Source organism: Setaria viridis, chromosome 4 (genome assembly GCF_005286985.2).
Source record: "Setaria viridis chromosome 4, Setaria_viridis_v4.0, whole genome shotgun sequence".
NCBI classification, from domain to species: Eukaryota; Viridiplantae; Streptophyta; class Magnoliopsida; order Poales; family Poaceae; genus Setaria; species Setaria viridis.
Window position 1 is genome coordinate 38,963,750 of NC_048266.2, and position 23,691 is coordinate 38,987,440.

Consider the following 23,691-nt stretch of genomic DNA (forward strand, 5'->3'; position numbering starts at 1 on the left):
TAGGTTAAGGCCACCCTCTCTCTCTCTCTCTTACTAATTGCCATGGATGCATGATGATTAGATGAAGTAGCACTTAGGAGTATAGCTATTAGTGTTGGGATGGAAATGGAAGCAGCAACAATGCAATGCAAGCATATGAAGATGGTCCCAAATGTAAGAGAACTTTAATTTGTAAAAGGATGGGAGATGGCTCTCACATGTCTCTTTTGGCACAAATTTGTAAAATGTTTAATTGGCCGATCACAAATAATGGCACTTAATTGCAGTTCATGTGTAGGCGTACGTCGCTAGAGAATAGGGCATGTGTGTATTATGTATTGGCTGAAGGCAGGAGGACATGAACAATAATTTCTTTTGCGGCGTAATTCTTTTGCACTTAACTATTGGTAGCAGTAGTAGATTATAATTTCCGGGACCATTGTTAGTTATGAGAGATCACGAAGGGGTCAAAGTACATTTTTTGTTAGAATGAACCACTGTGTTGTGCAGGCAGCATTCTGGCATATTTGTTAGAAAAACAAGGGTGTATACATATTAAGCATGCGACAACAGTTCTACTACTGTATCAAGAACCCTGTTGGTAGCATATACAGCGGACGTAATGTTGGGTTGACCTATAAGTTTGTTTTTTCTTTGAAACACACATTACATGTACACACATGTGGGAACTGACACCTATGCTCCCTACCCATATGAACACCTTTTTAGATAATTTTTTTTCTCTTCTTTAAGATAACTTTTTATTTGCTACGAAATTCTTGAAAAATCCTGTCGATTTTCTTCATTGTTTATGTTGCACGGCGTAATCACCTCCCCCGATGAAAATGAAAGGGATTAACAAATCCACCAAATATGAGATTAACCGAATAAGATCCAATATAGAGTTGTAATGTAAAAATCCTCCAAAAAAAAATCTTCAGGAAAAAAGGTCACCATTGACAGCATGCATGAGGACTAATTTTAATACCACACACACATATACCTACCCTGCACTTTTGTCTTGCATGCATCATGCTATATTGCTAATGTTGCCTCCCAACCTTTTGCTAGGATTAGTTAGTTAGGAGAAAAAAGAACACTACTGCTGCTTGCTTGCTGTAGTAGCCGCTGCTCCCTACTAGCACTCTACTACTAGTCTACCGCTACCACATACTTAACCACGAAGCAGAACAGTATCAAGAGCCGCATGCATCCATCGGTATCCTATACAAAGACAAGACGCGTACGCGCAGCGCTGCGATGTGATGATCGGCAGCCGCGCAGCACATGCGCGCACCAAACCGCGTCGTCCCTTGTCCCGCATGTGCCCGCGCCGCTCGCCCGAATAAAACTAGGCCTCTCCCCCAGCCGCGCGCGCCGGCGATTTAACCTAACCAATTCAGATTAGCGCTGCATCGATCCACGTCGTGACAAGGGCAGAAATCGCTTTGTTAATTTGCTTTGCTGCTTAATCCGCCGTCCCAATCAAGGAGACCAGATGGAGCTGCTGGCCGGATGCTAATCCAACAACAACTGGATGAGCATAGCATGGCAAAGTCATGGCATGTACTGCCTCTCGCCGCTAGGAAAGGGAGAGTAGGAGTAGTAGAGGCCGGCTAGAGGCTAGTCGTCGCATCGCAAGGCAAGGAGGTGGCCTTGGGCAGTGCGCGCGCGGCTGGGCTGGCCCTGCTGAGACCTGACGCTTTCTTTCAGCGCCCCGGCCTCGTCAGGACCGAGGCGATAGTACCCTGTGTTTTCTAGTGCTTGCTGATGGGAGGCAGCAAGAGCCCCGGCAAGTACCCTTGTGTTTCCTCTTGGAGCTGAGCTGGCTACATATCCAAGCTAGCTTATTGGCTGCACAAAACTAAGGATTGATTGCTTTCTTGGAGCTGAGTACTTAGTAGTACAACTAGTTTTGCTCAACAAAGTACGCCGTCTTGGATATGCGTATGTGCAGGAACAGCACGCATGTAGCTAGATCACGCTCGATCTTTTGCTTCCTCAGCTCCAGTCTCCGGAGAAGAGTACACTACACCCACGACCGAGGCACTGACCCCCTGCGCACCTACCTGAGACAAAATTTACCGACTTGCATCATGACGACGCCTGCGCCGGGCATCATGTCCACTACGCAACACACGCACCGATCGAAACACTGTTGCAAGCGCGCGGTAGACTGCTCGTTTACACTCAACAGTGAACACAAGCACGTAGTACAGTACAGGGGATACTGTGTATCGCTGCACCGGCCGGCGAGCACAATCCATCTCCACGTACGACGAGCTGGGGCGAGCGAACAGGCCGAGGACACTGCTGGACAGTGGACACCCAACGAGAGTCCAACACCCAAGCAGACATCTGCGGCTGCAGGTGCCTGGAGTGAACTGAATCTGAACCTCAATGGGCTGCACTTGCATGAGCATGGGTTGCCAACTCGCCATCGATGGCAGGATGGGCGGCCGCTCAGCTCAAAGGAGATGCAGTGCCGTGCAGCAGCAGGTCAGAGAGGGAGCTCGGACGGAGACGACACAGGGGAACTTCCAATACATGTTGGATCGGATGGGGCGTGGAAGCAAACGCAGCGCAGCGAGCCAGTCTGCGCCGCCTGCTGCTACCCTGCTGCTGGCTGGGGCCTGGCCGCCTGGGGCAGAGCCCACCTGCTGGCTGCTGCGCCTGCGCCTGCGCCTGCGTGGTCCTCTCCGCTACTCCGCCGGCCACCTTCTGAACTCGTCTGACACCAGTGCGCGCCCGGCAACGGCAAACCCGGATCCACTTCAGAATCATCAGTACTACGCGCGTCAGAGATCGGGCACCACGTAGCCGTAGTAGTACCCATGGACAATCATCGTCAATTCAATTCGCACACACCCTCAATTATTAACATCTTTCTCTTCTTCTTCTTTTTTTTTCCAAAAAACGTTCCACGCACGTTTTTCATTAAGGAGGAAAAAGGAAGACAAAGCGATCCGCAAGAATTCTTGTTTATCTTGAATTTGATCATTACTCTCTACTCACAGTTGCTTTGACAAATACACAACAACATTATGGAGTATTTCTGATCTGTGAATTGAACTATCCCTCTGACTGAAATTCCGTGTCTCCACTTGCAATATGTGTAAAAAAAATGCAAGCCTGATGAAAAAAGTGATAATGGATTCAGCAGCTGACCTAATTATGGCGCTGTACACATATTGTCTCTATGTGATCATGACATCACTGTAACTCTCGATTAATTAAACGATTATACTACTAACAACAAGCAGCTGCAGCTGCAGCTGCGGTGGATGGATGCTTCTTTCGTTTTGTCGGCTACCTTGTCGAGGCCGCCCCCTTTTTCCTAGCTATTAGCTAGCGCAAATTACGGCCAGCTTTGCCTGGTGCCGGGCACTAGTCCAGCCACCTTCTCGATTATTCTTCCCCTTACCCACTCCATCGTCGCTTAATCCTGTGATCAAGCATCAAAGCGATGCGTGCCGTTACTGCCAAAAGCACACCAGCTACAACTGCTTCAGGACCTTGCTTGCATTGGTCTACCACTATCTCTAGCTAGGGGAGGATTTTGATGATGCAATCTGAGTTTTTTTTTTGCTTCTGATTTCTTGCATTTCTTTTATTTGTCCTGATAATTTTGCTTAATTGAGCAAATAAAAACTCTTTCAGCTAGGCAGCTACAGGTGGCCAATACTATTTGCTGAGTATCCAACCAAGTTGTGTGTAAAGTGGGTATCTGTAGCTATAGCGTGTGAGGAAGAACCATGCATCTACCAAAAGATCGATCGAGCCTTCCAAATCCAACAATCTGTAATTAGCATCTAGGATGTAATTAGCGCTGTGAGATCATTTATGATATGGTAATGCTGCTTCACTCTCAACTAATCCCATAGATTTCATACCGGGGAAAAATATGTTAGTAATTGTGGTTGTACTTTGAAAAAAAAGAGTAATTGTAGTTGTTTCCAAATTCCAATACGATGATGATCATGAATTTGTTGACTAGTAGCTGTGTGATTGCGAGATGGCATGCCGATCTAGATGCAGCTTCGTCAGAGATTGCCAATGCGTAAGGGACAAACTAAGAGCCCCGTAGGTAGGTTCTCCGTTCTCCTTGTGTCACTGTCCGCAAGATGAACAAACTTGGAGGGAAAAGCCACTTTCCCCCCGACCAGTGGGTCCGGTTCGATTACCACCTTTGACTTATGGCGCCGCAAAAAGAAATTACTGAATCGCCTTGATTTGAGCACAAGACCTCTGATGGATGGGGAGAGGTAATGTCAGCGTGTCTGAATCCTGATCTTGTTTTTTTTTCCCTCGAAAAGACAAGTTCTGATCTCGTGATAATTACGTTTGAATGAAGGGTCATTTAGCCAAGACCAAAAGAAACACAAACATGACCGTCTCTTTTAAGAAAAAAAAAGTTCTTTAATTTTTTTTTATGATGAGATGCAGCATGATGTATCTCCATCACTGACAAAGTGTCAAATACCACTGCTTTTCTGCTGGCGATGGGATATTTAGAAGATGTTGGGGTTCATGTGACGTCGTCTTTAAATTTGATTATCTCGGCCGGCAGGTCGGCCCGTGCACCTTTGTTGGGGCCCTTTTGCTGCAGAAAGTCCGGTCAGTTTGTACCTTTGAGCCCAAAGCCCAGTCCGTCCCATTCTCCTCTCGTCTTTTCGTTTTGGGAGCAGTCCTTTTAATTAATAACTATTATTACTAGAATAAACATTTTCTTGGACGCGGGCAATCAACTTGATGATGATTTCGGAACCGGTTTCGCATGATTAAGAAGCCAGCACATGGCAATGAAAGTAAAGCACACGGCGCCGAAAAGACACTGTTTGTCTCTCTTGCTTTGGGCTCCTTTCTCTCTCCATCGTTTCTTTTTTGAACACAGTCCCTTTTTGGAACAACTAGTGGATTCCAAAGCAAAGCATGAGTAGGCCGACAAGTAGCATCGCATTCTCCTAGGGAGTAGGGTGAGTTTGACCAAAACTCGACATTCAGATGCAATGAAAACGAGTACTAATGCTTGAAATTATAAACACCACGGGGTAGTAAACAAAAAAAAGAAGATAAGGAAGGATCCTTCTCACAAAAAAAAGAACAGAGAGGAACGAGATCACCAACAAAGAAAAAGGACGACAGAAATGATGGCATGCATTCGGGATGCAGGCCCAGCTAGTTAGGTCCCACGGAAGCCCAAAACTACGTTCATCGAGCGCCCTGGGCGCCCACGAACGACGACGGGCCGACGGATAGGCCGGTTGCCTTGCAGACAAAATTGCTGGGACCGGCGGTGCTGCTTCCGATTGATTTTTTTTTAAAAAAATTGGAATTTGTGACACTGATGATATTTATCGACATGTCAAACCGGGATCAAAAGCATGCAAGTCAATCCAACCATCATCATGCAGTAATACAGTAGCATTATATTTGCAAACAATGTAATCAACAGTACAAACATAGTGCCACGATACAATAATCATAGACGATCACAGACAATAATGCATTACATGACAGTACTACGAAGAGAGCTAGCTGGTGCCGGACGGTACATGCTCTGCATTTATTCGTTACAATAATACCTGGACGATTACTCCGTGATGAACTTGCTTTGCATTGGGCGTGCAGCGACACCAGCTGCACGCGTGGCAAGCAGGCAACTGCTAGCTAGATCAGATCAGCCGAGGCGCAGGTCGTGGGAGCCGTAGGCCATGCCGTGCAGGTTGGGCTGGCTCGGCACCACGCGGAAGGCGTACATGTCCGCCGCCGATGCGCCGCCACCCAGCGTCGTCACCGACGAGCCCTCCCACCCGCCGGCGCCCGTGTTGTCCACGAACCCGAACGCCGGGTCCTCGCGCATGCCCTGCACGCGGCGAAAACGTCAGGATCATATGAAGCGGCGGAAAAAAAATTCCTGCTAGCAGATCGATCACAAACCGCAGCATCTGCGAGAGATTCTATAATTGTGGCACAAAATTAATTACTGCTAGTACAAAATAATTTGCTAGCGATCGAGTTGCTTAACCATGGACGTACCAGCTCCTGCTGCAGGTTCTTGTACGCCTCGTACGAGTGCTTCACCTGCAAACGCATATGCATGCGCAGGATTAAAAAAAATTAGTTAAGCAATGGTCGTTCTGTATATAATCTTATACCAGATCTCTATCAAGTAGGAGTATAACAAAAATCGAAAATCATTGACGTCATATATGGTGTAGAGAATAAGCCTAATAAAGAGTAAACGTCATCACTGCTGGTACATTTTCAGTTTCTAGCTATTCCCTCCGTTCCAAATTATATGCCGTTTTAGCTTATTTAGATTCATAAATTTTATTATGCACTTAGATATACCCTATATCTAGATGCATAATAATATCTATGAACATAGAAAGTTCAAAACGATCTATAATTTGGAACGGAGGGAGTAGCAAAGAAGCAAGTACGTTTACGAGCAATAATGTGCAGTCATTTAGACAACACTATATGCCTAGCTAGCTCAATTCATGTGGAACAGCTCAGACAACACTCACTGTACTGTGCTCGATCGGTAGTATCCGGTAGTGTGGTGCTACTGTATGCATGGTCCCATGTATGTGTGTTCATGGTTCCTTAAATTTTTTTTGTGTATGTGTGTTCATCACCAATAAAATGCTCAACAAGAACAGTGGATCAACGTACACACATTATTGGTCCATCCATTATTCATGCATGTCCAATGACCAAATTAAAAGCATACACTTGTATATCTTGTTTAACTAAAAGCAAGGTTTTCAGGTAACAATAGCTTGTTTCTTAAAATGCTACTAGCACGTGAAAGCAAATATGGCTAGGGAAATTATAGATTGATTATGGAGGTGCATAGCACGTACACATATATAGGCAAGGGTTCTAGGGTTAGGAGGAACCCTTGCCTATCCTACAAGAAAACCCTAGAGAGGGGGGCTTAAGCTCAATTACATATTCTAACAGCATGAAATAAACAAATTAATGTTTCCACAAAGGGGAAAATACTCTGAAAAATATGTTACTGTAGCAATAATTGTTTTAACCGCATTATATGTTTAATTGTTTATTATGCTACATTTATAAAGAGAAGAGGAGCTATCTGCATATCTGAGATGGACAACATAAGTCCTTCACGTGGTGGGGATGGACTGGAGGTGGCTAGAGCTCGCGAGGTGAAATTGTGGGTGATTTGGAAATGATGAGCTGGATGCATGTTTCAGTCAACACACATGAATGGTCGTGTGGCACGGCTGTGTACTGAAAGACTACAAACATTCAGTAATCAAGCCAAAGTACCTCCACACTAATGGGTTCCATTTCCATACTCCTGCAAACCATAAAGCCTCCACTTTGGTCCTTATCTGTGGGTGTATCATGCTACGGTGCAACATCATAAAAATCAGTGTTTGACATGCTACTCCCCAAGATAGCCGGGGGACCAAATAAGCAACGATCTGCAGGCAGCGGTCTATAAGCTAGCAGGCTTAACGGGAGAAACACGCAGACGAATCCGTACGGAGGATGCCCCAACACTAGCGTCCTTTGCTTTCTGGTTCTCAATTCATTGTAGCTTCTAAAAGACAGAGACCAATGAGCCTATTGATTGTCGAATACAGCGTTGCACACCATGTGTACGAGTGCGTGCATGCGATCGAGCACATGAGATGGACCAAGATCTACTAGTGCTCTACAACGTGGAGCTACTTTGAGTAGAGCCTCGAATTAACATGGAGAAGGAGTTGAGTGTGGAAATGCACAGACATGCATGCTAATGTACACTGGGCAAGAGCATGCAAGTTCCAGTTCGAGGCGTGGTGGTGTCTGTCAGATATTTGCTTTGATCACTACTTGAATAGTCAAATGTGCAGTACAAAGCTTTTGAAGGTGGTTGGGGTTAGTTGCATATACCAGCATGGTTTTCTTAGTCTTAAATAAGTATGAATAGCAGATGCACTAGTAGAAATTAAAGGTATACACAGGAAGAGGTGGCAAGCAAATTTAATTTATCAGTTTTGTATATCTTATTTAAGTTGCAAAAATAATTGATTTAACCGAAGAATACACCTATGTTTACATGAAAGAAATGCTGAATAAACTAAAAAGAGAGAGAAATGACAAATTAAAACTTTGACCAATAATGACAAGACTGATTTGGAAACATTAGCATGTCGATTGGGCTAACTTAAGATACTGATCACAAGTGATGAAGGCAAAGGAGGTTATGCAGTGCAGTGATGGCAAATTGGGGCAACTAGCTCTTAAACTTGCCCAATTGACTTGGAATATGTATATGAGCAAATGGATGTGCAGTGTAATACTCAACGGAGCAAGAATGCTTGGATTTAAATCTTACCTTCTTCTTGTAGGTTTCAGTCTGTGTGGTGATCACATGATACTGCAAAATCAAATGAAAAAAAAAAGATCAGAAAAGGAGATATAGAAGGTTAAAACATGAACATGCATGAGATGAAATTGTACACGGATTTTAAATTACAGTCAATTCTCTCCCAGCTTTTATTTTGAGAACAAGAACCAGTCCTTGTACACAAAAACAAATGTCACAGCAAAACGTTGCTGTTTAATTTTGATGTCAAAATAACGAATAGAACATAGATGCATGCATCCATAAGGATTAAGGAATGAACCAGGAGTATCATATTCTCCAAGTGTCATAAATCTTCTGTTAACTTCACACTCACGAAAAAAAAACGCACACAGATCTACCAATGAAAGACAATATTCACAAACAAATCAGGAAACGCAGATCTACAAAGGAGCATGAAATATGAACAGATCCAAAGAGGACATCATCAGTGTGCAGAAGAGGTAGATCTAGCTTGGAGAGATGAACCAAAAGGTTAGGGTTTGTACGTGCCTTCCTGTGGCGAACCTCCTTGAGAGCGGTGTCAACATTTTGCTCAAGACCGCGCAGCTCGTCGAACTCCAGACTGTCCAGATCTTCACCCATCCTTTGCCTGAACGCACAAATCAAGCATCAAAGTTAACCAAACTTTGCGAATTAATCCCCAATCTTCCTCAGAAATCCCCATGAAAAACCAAAGAGAGAGAGGAAAGAGGAAAGTGATCCCGTGCTGACCTAATCTCCGTGCGCAGGTTGCGATTGATGTCCTTGAGATGGCTCAGCGTGCGCTGCATATTCTGCAGAAGTCAAAACAATTAAAACACAGGATTCTGTTTCAGATCTCATCATCTCATGGACAGATGAGGTGTAAAGCAGCGAGTAGGTAGTTTGCTGATGCAAAAAAGAGAGGGAAAGGATCAATCACCTCATACTGCTCGATCCATAGGCTGGTCCCGATGGCCTGCTGGTAGCGGTCAAAGATGGTCTTGATGCTGCAATCAGTCAATCAAACAATCAAGAACACAGCAGCCACCGACAGAAGAAGCTAAATTGAGCAGGTGGTGAAGAAGAAGAAGAAGAAGAAGAAGAGAATCATGAGCACTGCTTACTCGGTTCCTGGGCTGCAGAACTCGTGGTACTTGCCGGTGGAGGAGAACATGATGATGGCGACCTCGGCGTCGCAGAGCACGGTGAGCTCCCGCGCCTTCTTCATGATCCCCGTGCGGCGCTTGGAGTAGGTGACCTGCCGGTTGGTCGCGTTCTCGATCCGCTTAATCTCGATCTTGCCGCGCCCCATCTTGTTGGGATTCTCGGCCAGCTTCTCAAGATGCTAGGCTATAGCTGCTGCTGCTGCAGGTCGTTCACGGGAGAGGAGAGCAGAGCTGTGGAGAAGAAATGGGGGGGAGAATGAAGGCAGAGGCAGCCGCGAGTGCGCTGTGATAAGGAGGAGGAGTTGGAGGCGGAGGAGGAAGGCGGAGGCGGAGGCGGTGAAGGACAAGGCGTGTGTGTGCAATTCGGGGAGGCAAAAGGACGAGCGGTGGAGCTGCGACGTGGACGGGGGCTGCCGAATCGGTGAAAAGCCTGGGCCGCCGTGCCCGCCCGTGCCGTGTGACCGCGCGCGCCCGCCCAGCCTCGTGACGCGCGCGCTCGCGCGGCGTGGGTGTAAGCGCCGGCTGGCCGGCCGGCCGGCCTCTCGGCTCGTTCCGATGGATCCACGTGCCATCATCATCGGTCGGTCGCGCGGTTCAGGGACCTTCCTGCCGGCTGCCGCGGCGTGGTGGCTTTTGGCACAACGGTTAGCACGGTTTGGGCTACCGGATCGTCATCGGGCTTTTCTTCCCTTTTCCTTTGCTGGCCTTTGCCGTCTGCTGCCCGGAGGTCTCAATTCTGAACCCTCAAGCTAGCGAGGTTGCCAGTAGGGACACAACGCAGAGCAAAAGGCAATCTCTCATTCTCACAGTTTAGAATTTGTTTTTCCCCCCTTGAAAGCCATACTCATACAATCAAATTTTCTAAAACCATAATCTAGAATCAGATTTTCCAAAATCACGCTCTAGAAACAGTTTTTGGTGCCACAACCTAGAATCAGATTTTCTAAAGTCACAACTGACAATCCAGAATCAGTTTTTCTAAAGCCATGTCTAGAATCAGCTTCTTCAAAGCCACAACTCAAAATCAGCTTTTCTAAAGCCACTCTTTAGAATTGGTTTCTCCGCAACCACACCTTAGGATCACTTTTTCCAAAATCATCCTTTAGAATCGGTTTCTCCGCAACCACATTTTAGAATCAACTTTACCAAAAACCAAAGCTAAAACAAACATACCGCGACTAACTAAAACTAAAATTTGAGACGACTAGTCTCCAGGGGTTAAAAAAAAGAAACTTGAGCTGAATAAGATCCTGTTTAACGGTCCATGCCTTTAGATCATTAAGGCATGCAAGATTTAGTGCATCATACACCACTCAACTACTTCACGTGCTCCTCCACAACCCCTGTTTCCAACTTGACTTGACTAACCCTCTGCTCATGTACCGACTCTTATCATCTAAAGAGCCATGTTTCCATGTCATTTTTAAACATGTGAGGGTTAGGGACAAAAGGTTACACTAGCTATCTACTCTCAAGTCTCAAGCAAGGTGGTTCTGTACTTCTGTACAGCTTAGGAAGAACTCCCATTGCCCATCAGTCAAACAGGAAAAAAAAAAGAAAAGGAGCAGCTACAATTAACCACCTGCAGGATGTAGCTCAGTAGCTCACATGACTGGTCATGTCCATCTAATTGCCTTTGGTACCTTCATCTACGGAAAACCATGGTGACCTAACCGTAGGTGAGAATCCAAGTTTTTGCAGGCTTAGAAATGGCTGCCGGCATGCCCTTTACGCGACCTGTAACTCTGTACTAAGCTGTAACCCGTTCTGATCGGACAGGACGAGATGGGCAGATGGCTTCCTGGTTGTTGGTTGGGGGGCATGCAGATGCAGTGCAGCGGCTCGGTCAATCATGCGGCCTGTGAGCAGAAGAGGAAATCCTTCGTGCGAACTTTCCAGTTCCAGGCATGAGTTATTGGTCTCATGGTGCCATTTTTGGATGCTTGGACGTGACGTGTCATTGCACTGACTACAGGAAAGAGGACCAACTTGCTTTTGTTTTTATTTATTCATTAGCTTTGTTTGAATTTCCCTTTAACATTTCTTTTGGTTTGCCCTCAATACTCAATGGACAGTGTATAGTGTTGCTCTTTTGCATGACTTTGACATGGTGCGGTTGGGAATGAATTACTTGGGAGGAAATTACAAAGATAGTTTGCTCAATTGAACTTTAAATGTCTGCAAGCATGGTGCTTTCACGGCACTATGGTACCGGAAACTTTCAAGATTTTTTTTTTTGTTTGGGTTTTAAGTTCTAGTTTGGCACCTTGACTTGGCCTAGTAGGCCTAACTGTTCTTCTATATATCAACTATATAACTTTCATAAGTTAATTTTAATTTTTAAGATAGAGAATTTGTTATGTGTTTTGCTATGTCGTGGCCATGACACGCCTAGGTATTTAAGATAGTTTCTTAGATATTTATCTCCCAAAATTCGGTATATGCTACTAATGCTAGCCAGATTTAACATTTCCTAGCAACATTTTGGTTAGCAAATTGCAATCACAACTGTATTTTGGCCACTAGCTACATGTTGCATGGCGTTCATTCTGGTTTTTCTTTTCTAATAAAGAAATCAAAGAGACAGTGGCAGGATAGATCCCAGATAAAATGAAACACAAGGACAGAGGGAAAAGAAACACGGAGCAGACCATGGAAAGGCCAAAGTCTCAAAGAGCGAGAGGAAGGGGAGACGCTTGTCTCTCCCTCCATCCATCTCCCATGCACTGCCCCGCTTGTTAAGCAACGCGGCTCGTCGACGTCCCACCACTACCGCGCGCTGGCCCCACATGTCATCCCCACGCACGACCAACCCCGACGCGCGGGGATCACCCCATGTCCCCAAGATTACGCGTCACTCCGCCAAAAACAAACCCTGATCAACCACTAGCCCAAAGTTCCTCAAGATTAACTTTTCTTTGGTAACAGATCAACCGCGCGCGCGGGGCAGCGCAATCCCATCTGCTCTGCTTGCATGCGGGATCGGTCGTCCATGGCAGGGGGCTCCCGGGGCTCGCGCGCCGGCGGGAAGCGCGGCGGCGGCGCGGCGTCGTCGTCGTCCTCGGCGGCGGCGTCCGCGTGCGTCTACTACGCCACGACGGCGCTGCTCGTCGCGCTGTGCGTCGCGGGGGCCTACTTTCTCACGTCCACCTCCAGCGCGTCGTCGTCGTCGGCGGCGGGGGACGGGGACGCGGCGGCCGGCACGGTCACCGCGTACCGCCACACCACGCGGTCGTCGTTCGCGTACGAGGTGACCAGGGAGAGGGCCGCGCCGGCGCCGCCGCGCGGGGCGGGGGCGGACGGCGACGCGTCCGCCGGGAAGCCTCACCGAGGAGGAGTACAAGACGAAGAAAACCTCACCGAGGTGGAGCCCCAGCAGAAGAGCGCCGTCGCGGCGGCGGCCGTGCTGGACGACCCGCACGCCAAGCCGGACGATCAAGATCAGGAGCGCGGCTCCGACGAGGCGGGCATGGAGGAGGAGCACAGGATCTCCGCGGCGGCCATGGAGGACGTGAAGGGCGAGGACGGTGACACCGTGGCCGGCGGCGGCGAGGCGAACGCAGAGGACGCGGCGAAGGAGCAAGAGGCCGTGCTGGAAGAGAGTCGCGAGCCGCAGCTGGAGATGCCACACGAGCAGGCTCGGGCCGCCGCCGTCGAGGAGAAGAACTTGGACGGCGGCATCGAGGAGGAGAGCAACGCGGGGCAAAGGCAGAGGGAGGAGGAGCAGAGCGCGCTCGACGAGCAGGCCGCCGGCGGGGGCCTTCGCCGGGAAGCGCAGGAGGAGCCCCAGATCGACGGCGACGAACGAACGGGGGAGGAGAGCGAGCAGCGTCAGCCGGAGGAGGAGCGCGGCAATGAACATCCGCAGAACGAAGAGCAAGTGCACTCGTCGGTGTCGGACGCAAGCGGCGGCGAGGTTTTCCGTGACCAGAATGGGGACGGCGGCGACGGCGACAAGCCGGCAGTATCCGAGGACGCGGACGGCAATGCCAGCCAGGACGGCCGCAGCGTGGAGGACTCGCTCGTCGGCGAAGCCCGCACGGAGGAGCACAAGGCGTGGGCGACGCAGGCCGACCAGTCCCACCGGGAGAAAGACCGCCGCGACGAGAACGCCGGCAGCAGCAGCGAGAACGACGGCGGCGAGGAGCACGAGTGGCGGGTGTGCAACGTGAAGGCCGGCGCGGACTACATCCCGTGCCTGGACAACGAGAAGGCGATCAAGAAGCTCCGGCCGGAGAACTTCCGGCGGTACGAGCACCGGGAGCGGCACTGCCCTGACGAGGGCCCGACATGCCTCGTCCCGCTCCCCGGCGGATACCGCCGGCCCATCGAGTGGCCAAAGAGCCGAGACAGGGTACGCAGGTGGCGGTGAATTCTTCTCACGCTCATTGTTGCATGCCCAGCTTGCACTGCTAACTCGTGTGTCGTGTCATGGCGACGACGTGCACGTGCAGATATGGTACAGCAACGTGCCGCACACGAAGCTGGTGGAGGTGAAGGGTCACCAGAACTGGGTGAAGGTGAGCGGGCAGCACCTCACCTTCCCCGGCGGCGGCACGCAGTTCATCCATGGCGCCCTGCACTACATCGATTTCCTTCAGCAGGTAGGTGCTCAGCCAGCAACATTGATGTCGAACGATACGATCAGAGCTCATTCATTATTTGGTTTCATTGAGCTGCAGTCTGTGCGCGGCATCGCGTGGGGGAAGCACACCCGGGTGGTGCTCGACGTCGGCTGCGGCGTGGCGAGCTTCGGCGGCTACCTGTTCGAGCGCGACGTGGCGACCGTGTCGTTCGCGCCCAAGGACGAGCACGAGGCGCAGGTGCAGATGGCGCTCGAGCGCGGGATCCCGGCCATCTCCGCCGTCATGGGCTCCAAGCGCCTGCCGTTCCCCAGCAAGGCATTCGACCTCGTCCACTGCGCGCGGTGCCGCGTGCCATGGCACGCCGACGGTACGCCGTCGCCCCCTCCCACTCCGTTCTGATGAGATCATTGCCGACGATGCGACAACATTGTGTGACTGTGACTACGTGTAGGTGGCGCCCTCCTCCTGGAGCTGAACCGCGTCCTGCGCCCCGGCGGCTTCTTTGTCTGGTCGGCGACGCCGGTGTACCAGAAGCTGCCGGAGGACGTCGAGATCTGGAAAGGCACGTTTGCTCACCATGGACGTCCTTTGGTCGATCAGAGCCAGGCAGCTCATGACTAATGGGAAATTTCTTGCTCGCCTGTATATACAGCGATGACGTCTCTGACGAAATCCATGTGCTGGGAGCTGGCGGCGATCAAGAAGGACCGGCTCAACGGCATCGGCGCCGCCTTCTACCGCAAGCCAACGTCCAATGAGTGCTACGAGGGCAGGAGGCGGCAGCAGCCGCCGATGTGCAGCGACGACGACGACGCCAACGCGGCGTGGTACATCCGCCTCAACTCGTGCATGCACCGCGTGCCGACGGTCCCGTCGGAGCGCGGCGCGCGGTGGCCCGTCGAGTGGCCGCGGCGGGTGCGGACGCCGCCGTACTGGCTCGACGCCGCGCGGGCCGGGGTGTACGGGAAGCCGGAGCCGGATGACTTCACGGTGGACTACGAGCACTGGCGCCGCGTCGTCGGCAGGTCCTACCTCAACGGCCTGGGCATCGATTGGTCCAGGGTCAGGAACGTCATGGACATGAGAGCCGCATATGGAGGGTAAATAGGAGAAACCCGTCAGCCGTCGCTCCAGCATTTCTTTTTCCATTGCCATTGGTGACGTGCTCTGACCGTGCTGACGGCATGGCTCTCTCTCTCAGGTTCGCAGCTGCGCTCCGGGAGAAGAAGGTGTGGGTGATGAACGTCGTGAACGTGGACGCGCCCGACACGCTGCCGATCATCTTCGAGCGCGGGCTGTTTGGCATCTACCATGACTGGTGCGAGTCCTTCAGCACCTACCCGAGAACCTACGACCTCCTGCACGCCGATCACCTCTTCTCCAAGATCAAAGAGAGGTCAGCCATCACAGCTCAGCTCAGTACACTGCTACTTACTACTCTGTTTCAGCAATTCCTGGTTCAGTCTTGCCAAATTTCTGGCTTGACGATCGTGTGCTTTGTTCAGGTGCGCGGTTCTGCCGGTGGTGGTCGAGGTGGACAGGGTGGTCAGGCCTGGGGGCGGCATCATTGTGCGCGATGAGGCCGGCGCCGTCGGCGAGGTGGAGAAGCTCCTGAGGTCGCTTCACTGGCACGTGCGGTTGACATTCTCCAAGAACGACGAAGGGGTGCTCTACGCTGAGAAATCGGATTGGCGGCCGGAGCTGATCGAGGAGCCCTCATAAGATACCCCTTGACCGACCATTTCAGGATGGCAAGCAGTTCGTCTCCAACTCAAAGATAGTTAGGGCTCTTCCTTTCTCCTCTCTTAGGTTTGCAGATGTTACATACGAATAACACGTCCATCAGAAGTGAGTACGGAGTACATGGTTTTGCAATAGCATTGCAGTATGTTCATAATCACTGATAGAGAGTTTAGATTATTATTATAGCAAACCGAATGCTGATGGTAGTTACAGATTCCTACTTGTGTATCTTGGACGCCAAATGATATATAAAATATATGCTGAATTAAACATGTCTTGCATCTGGTAGAGCAGCCCAAACTGCTGCCTGGAAAAAAAACAACAGGTTGATCTGGACATGAGTGCACCAACACAGCAAAATTCAATAGCAACTCCAAGGTATCAGAGACCGTATAATGATGTATGCAAGTTTTTTTTGAAACTTATGTATGCAAGTTTATGGATCAACTGTTACAACAATGAGCTGATCTCAAAAATAGTTCAATCAATAAGTAGTCTTCCAATCTATACTAACACTACTACAAGTTAAGTAGTTCCGATTTTTCATATATTCCATCGTTCCAAAAATTGGTGCCCCAGATATCAAAATTGATGGGGAATTGTCAGGCATTGCTAGCAGCTAGCCCATTTGCTGTAGTCTGCACTCTGCAGTGCACTCTCTTTTCTGTAAAGCGGTACGCTTCCACCAAGTTCCTTAGCCTCATTACCATGTCATGCAACCATTCGAAGGTGAGTTTGTTCTGCTTATTGAGTTCCTCACCTCTGGATGCACCCTGAACCAGTCCCCCAACGTGTGACTCATTAGGCTTAGAAGCATCATCATGATTACAGTGACATTACAGTGACTCAACGACGAGGAGTGTGGGGACCGCCCCTTGGACGTCCCAACTTAAGCATTACAGTGACATTACCTGGACTAGGATCCGGCACCAGCGTTAGCGGAATGATTATCAAAGTAAGAAGAAAAGAAAATAGATGGGATTATGCCAGTGTATCTTCAACTTTAAGGAGTAGCAGGCAACAATCAATATGCAGTGGAAAGATGAAAACTTGTCTCCCTAGTAGACTTAGCAAAACAAGCAAGATTGAGTAACTTTGTTAGAAGTACTCAGCAAGTATCTTAACGTTGAAAAGTTAGTGAAATGTAAGGTAAAACAAGGATAGGTTAGGGTTATATGCAGCAGTTTAATTGCATGCAAAATGTGTAACACCGTTGGGGCTTTTTAAGGGAAAGTTGTTTAATTATTATAATGTTATTTTGGTTCTGGAGGGGAAACGAAGCCTCCCTGCCATTTCCCATGTTTTAAAGGCATCGATTGTTAGGATCTTGCTTATCTCAAAAGTATGGTCATCTGCCCCCAATTCTCTACCTTATACAAAAGGTTGTGACTAATCAAAGAGAGCTTTGACCATGTGAGTTCATGACCGAGAACCTCGACTATTCAAATAGATTTAATAACTTTGCAGAGCCTGTATACTTACCCATACGATTGGGTAGCCCATACCAAAGCCTTGGTGGTGCTACCCTACGAGACCCATACCCACTGGCATCCATCTTTGGACGACATCCTCTACCTCCATCCAGGGACAACTCTAGGCCTAAACAGGGGTCATTCCACATCCACTCAGGGACACTATCCCGGGAAAGAAAGATACATCATAACATGGCATACAATGCCACCAGGCCCTACGGACCTCAACCAATGACCCGTGCTGGCCAGACCTGGAACTCTGCGAAGGTCCTGCTCTAGTCCATCCGTTGCCCACTGTGGTCCCTTGGGATGGTTTACTAACATTTTGGGGTACTCTTGGCCATGTGTACCTAGCATTTTTGCTCTGGTTGAGGGGCTGACAGGTGGGGCTAGGTCTGTGGGGTCAGCAAGGCATGTGCTATGGACCGGGATGGTGGACGTGTGAACTAGGGCGAGATGGAGAGGGCAGCTTAGTGGATCGTGTGCACGGGGATGCGGGGTGCTGACTGGGCAGTGACGAGGCTGGTGGTGTGGCGTGTGTGTGAGGCCAACGTGTGGGGCCAGCGCCAGCATGGCCACCACGTGGGTGCCACGTCAGGGCGCCGCTCGGGTTAGGTGCCGGGGTGCGGTGGCGAGGCAGGGGAGCTTGCCGGAGCTCCCCACGCCAGCGGCTATAGGATGGGGTTGAGGGCATGTGCTATGGTTTTTGAGCTCGGGTGGTTACGGCGAGGCAGGTGGGGTAGGTGTTAGAGCGTACTGAGATCCGTGTCGGTCGGGAGGGCTCACCGGAGCTCATGCGGCGGCGTGGCTAGGAGAGGAGTGCGGCTTGGCGGGGGTTCGAGATTGCGATAAGAGTGGGGAAAAATGATCAGGAGGATGAAGCACATGTGTTGGTGCAGTCGATCAAGCCGATGGCCGACCGGGGTGACGCTGGAGGCTCGTCGGAGTTGGGCATTATGGCAGCTAGAAGGGGAGGAGGGGCTGGTGAGGGCAGAGAGCTTGAATCGAGACTTGGGAAGCATAACGAGGCTACCTGGGGTGTCTTTGGGGGTAGCGCGGTGGCTGGAGCAGAGCGACGGCGTGTGGTGGCGGTAGGGTTGAGCGGCGGCGACGGGTGAGCGCTTAGCAGCCGGCAAGGTGGCGCTGCAACGCGGGGAAAAAGGTGGCTAGGGGCAGTGCGATGGCCTCGACTTTGACCTGACCCGACTCTAGGAGATAGAGTACGACAGCGGGTGGAGGTGGCGCTGCACCATTTCCTAATTTCCGGCGAGGGAGGAGAGGTGGTGGTGTGGAGAGGAGAAGGGGGGGGGAGCTATTTATAGCCCCGGGGAGAGCCCCGGGGAGGCTCCAGCGGACGAGTTTGAGCTCCTGGATGAGCTCAGCTCGCGGATAAGGACGAGGGTGGGGAGATAAGGTCGAGCGGCTAGCCATGGCGGCAGCGTTTTGGCGCGCTGCCATGGCGTACAGGCACGCGGGTCAGAGAGGTGAAGGAGGGCTCCTGGTGTCAGAGGAGTGGCCGGGGTGGTGGAGGGTAGTGTGGGACATGTGACGCTCTCCTCGGCATCACAGGGGAAGGTCGAGGCAGGCAGATCAGCTCAGCGGCCACCGCAACAGGGTCGGGGCGTCTCGCGTGCGGGTGCAGGTGGTCGAGGTTACGAGGGAGGGGGAGAGAATCCTGACAGAGGGAGTGGGCGAGGCGTGGCTGTGGTTGTGTGGCACGCTCATCGCAAAATAGGGAGGCGCATCCGGACGACAGCGGTGTTGAGGGAGAAGGGGGGATGCACGGACGGTGCAAGGCAGAAGAGGGAGGGAGGGAGGTGGCGGGCTAGGCTAGGCCGGTTGGGCCGCAAGGCTTGCAGGCCTCGGCCTGCTTATGCCGTGTGGAGGAGGGAGGGAAAGGTGGAGGTGGACCGGGCCGGCTGGATCGAAGGAGGTGAAAGGGAGGTTGGTGACCCGTTAAGGGTTTATTTGTTTGAAGAGGTTTTGATGTGGTTTAAGTTTAAATTTGAACTAGTTTCAAATTTGAATAGAGCTTTGGATTACTTCTAAATTCTAGAGTACTCATATACACAATCAAGTAATGTTTAAGCTTAGATAGATGTATTCTAAGAAATTTAATCATGAGGGGAGAAAAAAAGAATTAATGTTAAATGTGTTTTAGAAAATTTTAAAAGGCCCTAATTTTTAAATGTTTAAATTTGGGGACGTTACAAGGAGCTCAAGTAACGTCACGGCGCACACGAGCTACAACACCTTCCCAGGCTCCCAGCATCAAAGTCGTCTTTCTCTACTATTGCCACATCTTTTACTCCCTCACACAAAATAAGGAAGAAGGCGGCAATGTGGCTCGACAGCGAGGAGCTCAAGCAGTGTCGTCATGGTGCACACGAACTACGTCACCTTTCTAGGCTCACAGCATCGAAGTCATCATGCAGATGCAAAAGGACAATTTAGTATCATGTCAATATCATCAGAGCCGCCTACTAAATGCGTATGTAGTTAGGAAACAAATCATTAAGATTATGCAAATATATAAATCACTGACTTCATTCAAATTGATTGTATTTTAGCAAATTAACTACAGTGCTAGAATCAAATTGCAACCTCTAAATGTAATGTGTTTATCATTGTTTGCAATTTAATTCATGACAACTCTCAAACGAAACAAACCCAGATTAATGATCTGAACAATAAAAATTGATGTTGTCTCTCAATGTGGCTCAAAATTGTGTCTGATGTCACAAAACACCATGTTTTTGTTGCTCCTCTGATCCTCTCGTTGCGTTGAAGTTATTTCAGTTCTCAAGCATTTCGTTGCTTTGAAATTATTTTGGTTCTCAATGATAATGCACGTCATGGATCAGTAGTATGCCAAAAAAGCCTCGCTAACAATTTATGGGCCTTTTATGGCATGCCAGAAAGTATAAAATGCCTTGCTGTATGAATTTTCACTAACAATTTATGAGCCTTTTATGACATGATATAAAGAATAAAATGAATGACTGGCTGTTATGAAAACCTCACTAACAATTTATGGGCCTTCATACAATCTATGTGGGAAGTTCAGCTGGGCCAGAAAAGGCCCACTTACATTTGTCCACTGCTTCCATCACTGATATATGAGCCCGTCATGTCATCTTAACCGGCCGGGACACGGCTCCCGAGAGAAAAATCCGAGACCCGACCCGGCGACCCAGCCCACATCTGAGGAATCGCCGCCGCACCCAACCGCATGCCACTGCGCCGACTCGCTCCGCACCTCCCGAGCCCGCGCCGCTTCCTCCGCTCCCTAAACCCTAGCCCCGCCATGTCGCCGGCCGCCGACGCCGCTCACCTAGCCACGGCGGCCGACCCCGACGAGGACCTCTGCTCCAGCGCCGCGGAATCAGCTGCCGCTGCGGCGGAGGAAGTCGCGCCGGCGCGGCCCCTCCCGCGGCCTCCGGTCTCCGCGGAGGAGAGGATCGAGCGCGCGTGGTCGCACTGGAGGCGCCTGGGAGCCCCGCGGCTGATGGTGGCGCCGATGGTGGACAACTCCGAGCTTCCGTTCCGCATGCTGTGCCGCCGCTACGGCGCCGACGCGGCATACACGCCCATGCTCCACTCCCGCATCTTCTCCGAGAACGAGAAGTACAGGTCCATGGAGTTTACCACGTGCAAGGTAACTGACGCTTGACAGTTTCCAGTCCGACACCGTAACTACTGGGATGGAATTTAAGTTAAGGGTAGTGGTACATGCTTAGCTCGCTATTGCAATGCGAGCTGAAACAGTAATTGCTTTGGTGTAGAGACGAATATGATTAAGTAGTTCTGTAGTGATTTCAAAACACTTCCAGATTTGCAGTTTGATGGAATTTCGACTGTTACTTAGATTTCCCCAATTTATGTGGTAGCTGGGGGTGGGGCAGCCGATGTTTGAACCTGAGAAGGGAGGAATTGCTGTAATTTGTTATAATTGTTTGAACATTAGCCTTATTTGATGGTTAGTTTACTTGCCATTGCAGTACAAGCTGATACAATAATTGCTTTGGCGTAGAGACAAATAAGATTAGGCAGTTTTGCAGTTTGATTTTAAAAACTTCCAAAGTGGAAGGAGCCAATGTTTGAACATGATAAGCGAAGAATTGCTGTATTTGGTAACAATTGTTTGAGCATGAGGGTTATTTGACAGTTATTTACATGATCAGGTGTATTCTCTTGTTATTCTACACAGTTATTTTTTGGTTATGAGTTGTATTTATCTTGCACGGGCCCTTACATTCCTTTAAACTTATACAGGAGGACCGTCCACTTTTTGTTCAGTTTTGTGCAAATGACCCTGACATTTTGTTACAAGCTGCAAAGATGGTGGAACCATATTGCGACTATGTTGATATCAATTTCGGGTAATGCAAAATTTCCTTGTGCTGTTATACTGATTAATTTTCTTCATATTTACTTATCTTTTACCTTATTGTAATTGTAATTGACACCACTTTTGGAATGGCTCAAATAGTTTGCTGATATAAACTTCTTCTGAACATAGTCTCTGAGTAACCTTGTTAGTGGTACCTCAAGCGTGATATTAGAGATACACCCGTGATTCCAATGTGGAAAAGAATTAGCCACCATGCTAGGCCATGGTTTGTACACTGTGACTACAAATCTGCTATGCTTTGAAGTTTAGTTCTAGTCACCTATGCTCCTAGCTCCTTTCTTAGCTTTGCTTAGAGCACTAACGATGAATCTTCCACAGTTAATTTCTATCTAGCATATACCAATTCATTTTCATCTTGCATATATTAGTATTACTTGAAAATATTATACCCATACCCTTCTGACTGACAGTAATGTATTGCCTTGCAGATGCCCGCAGCGTATTGCAAGACGGGGGAACTATGGAGCATTTCTCATGGACAACCTTCCCCTAGTAAAATCCCTTGTGCAGAATCTATCAGCTAACCTTCATGTTCCAGTCTCTGTTAAGATTCGCATATTTCCACGGTTGGAAGATACATTAGCCTATGCAAAGATGCTCGAGGAAGCTGGTGCTTCTCTTGTGGCTGTCCATGGTCGGACAAGAGATGAAAAGGATGGGAAGAAATTTCGAGCTGACTGGGATGCCATCAAGGCCGTCAAAGATGCTCTAAGAGTACCTGTTCTTGCAAATGGAAACATTCGCCATATGGAGGATGTTAACAACTGCCTGGAACATACTGGTGCTGATGGTGTGCTTTCAGCTGAAACTCTTTTAGAAAATCCAGCACTCTTTGCTGGTTTCAGAACAAAGGAATGGAAAGACGATGGTGATGAGAATGGAGATAGCGGCTTGGACCAGGCTGATCTAGTGATCGAATATTTGAAGCTGTGTGAGCAGTACCCTGTGCCGTGGAGAATGGTTCGATCTCATGTCCACAAGATGTTGGGGGACTGGTTCAGGGTGCATCCAGAGGTGAGGGAGGAACTCAACAAGCAGAACAAACTCACCTTCGAATGGCTGCATGACATGGTATTGAGGTTGAAGGAACTCGGTGGAAGAGTACCACTTTACAGAAAAGAGAGTGCACTGCAGACAACAACAGCGAATGGGGTAGCTGCTAGTAATGCCTGATAATTCCCCACCAATTTTGAGATCTGCAGGGCCAATTTTTGGGAAGATGGAATATATGAAAAGTCGGAAATATTTAACTTGTATTGGTATAGATTGGAAGAATGTCATTGTGGTCCAACACTCGGGCCATGACTGGAGCAAAATTCTGGTTGATTTTTACTATTTTAGTGGTTGCTCAATTAGTTTGTTTGAGCAGCTGCAAACGCATCACCTCATTGTTGTAACAGCTGATATATAAATTTGCATGCATCACTATACGGTCTCTGATACCTTGGATTTGCAATTGAATTTAGCTTTGTATGCTTTGTGGAGCTGTGTTGGTGTACTCATGTCCAGGCCAACCTGTTGTTTTTGGGCTGCAATTTGAGCTGCCCTACCAGATGCAAGACATGTTTTAACTGAGCATATGTTTCATATAACCTTTGGCGCCCAAGATACGCAAGTAGGAATAATCTGTAACTATCATCAGCGTTCGGTTTGCTAATAATCTAAATTCTCTATCAGTGATTATGAACATGAATGCTATTGCAAAACCATGTACCCACTTCTTACGAGGGCTCCTCGATCAGCTCCGGCTGCCAATTTCTCAGCGTAGAGTTTCCCTTCGTCGTTCTTGGAGCGACCTCAGGAGCTTCTCCACCTCGCCGACGGCGCTGGCCTCATCGCGCACGATGATGCAGCCCCCAGGCCTCAAGCAGAACCGTGCATCTGTGTCACGAACCTGCTGTGCTGTGTCAGCTAGGAAGAGAAGCGCCAAGGATTCGCTGGAAGCTGTTATTGCAAAATGGAGATCAAGTTGTTG

At 49.2% G+C, this 23,691-nt stretch overlaps 3 protein-coding genes across 3 annotated transcripts; 2 read left to right on the plus strand and 1 right to left on the minus strand.

The window, feature by feature from the left end:
• Positions 1 to 5,388: 5,388 nt before the first annotated feature.
• LOC117851889 (MADS-box transcription factor 16) lies at positions 5,389 to 9,909 on the minus strand. Its single transcript, XM_034733800.2, has 7 exons — positions 9,460 to 9,909; positions 9,276 to 9,342; positions 9,086 to 9,147; positions 8,864 to 8,963; positions 8,342 to 8,383; positions 6,019 to 6,063; positions 5,389 to 5,845 (listed from the first exon to the last, which is right to left on the minus strand). Exons 1-7 carry the CDS (start codon positions 9,645 to 9,647, stop codon positions 5,660 to 5,662), a joined length of 690 nt encoding a protein of 229 aa, XP_034589691.1. The 5' UTR covers positions 9,648 to 9,909; the 3' UTR covers positions 5,389 to 5,659.
• Positions 9,910 to 12,138: 2,229 nt separating this feature from the next.
• On the plus strand, positions 12,139 to 16,073 carry LOC117853054 (probable methyltransferase PMT25). The gene is made up of 7 exons (XM_034735410.2): positions 12,139 to 13,855; positions 13,956 to 14,105; positions 14,184 to 14,454; positions 14,539 to 14,649; positions 14,740 to 15,187; positions 15,289 to 15,483; positions 15,593 to 16,073. The coding sequence occupies exons 1-7, from the start codon at positions 12,476 to 12,478 to the stop codon at positions 15,807 to 15,809; spliced, it is 2,772 nt and encodes a 923-aa protein (XP_034591301.2). The 5' UTR covers positions 12,139 to 12,475; the 3' UTR covers positions 15,810 to 16,073.
• A 4,426-nt stretch (positions 16,074 to 20,499) lies between these two features.
• On the plus strand, positions 20,500 to 23,202 carry LOC117853055 (uncharacterized). The gene is made up of 3 exons (XM_034735412.2): positions 20,500 to 20,960; positions 21,578 to 21,684; positions 22,145 to 23,202. Exons 1-3 carry the CDS (start codon positions 20,535 to 20,537, stop codon positions 22,887 to 22,889), a joined length of 1,278 nt encoding a protein of 425 aa, XP_034591303.1. The 5' UTR covers positions 20,500 to 20,534; the 3' UTR covers positions 22,890 to 23,202.
• Positions 23,203 to 23,691: the final 489 nt, after the last annotated feature.

What these genes read in the sequence shown, in the direction of transcription:
- LOC117853054 (XM_034735410.2), top strand. Translation starts at nt 12,476, where the DNA reads ATGCGGGATCGGTCGTCCATGGCAGGGGGCTCCCGGGGCTCGCGCGCC. An exon ending in ACATCGATTTCCTTCAGCAG is followed by an intron (nt 14,106 to 14,183) that starts GTAGGTGCTCAG and finishes ATTGAGCTGCAG; the next exon opens with TCTGTGCGCGGCATCGCGTG. An exon ending in ATGAGAGCCGCATATGGAGG is followed by an intron (nt 15,188 to 15,288) that starts GTAAATAGGAGA and finishes TCTCTCTCTCAG; the next exon opens with GTTCGCAGCTGCGCTCCGGG.
- LOC117853055 (XM_034735412.2), top strand. Translation starts at nt 20,535, where the DNA reads ATGCCACTGCGCCGACTCGCTCCGCACCTCCCGAGCCCGCGCCGCTTC. An exon ending in TGGAGTTTACCACGTGCAAG is followed by an intron (nt 20,961 to 21,577) that starts GTAACTGACGCT and finishes AAACTTATACAG; the next exon opens with GAGGACCGTCCACTTTTTGT. An exon ending in TATGTTGATATCAATTTCGG is followed by an intron (nt 21,685 to 22,144) that starts GTAATGCAAAAT and finishes ATTGCCTTGCAG; the next exon opens with ATGCCCGCAGCGTATTGCAA.
- LOC117851889 (XM_034733800.2), bottom strand. Translation starts at nt 9,647, where the DNA reads ATGGGGCGCGGCAAGATCGAGATTAAGCGGATCGAGAACGCGACCAAC. An exon ending in TTCTGCAGCCCAGGAACCGA is followed by an intron (nt 9,343 to 9,459) that starts GTAAGCAGTGCT and finishes GACTGATTGCAG; the next exon opens with CATCAAGACCATCTTTGACC. An exon ending in AGGAGGTTCGCCACAGGAAG is followed by an intron (nt 8,384 to 8,863) that starts GCACGTACAAAC and finishes TTGATTTTGCAG; the next exon opens with TATCATGTGATCACCACACA.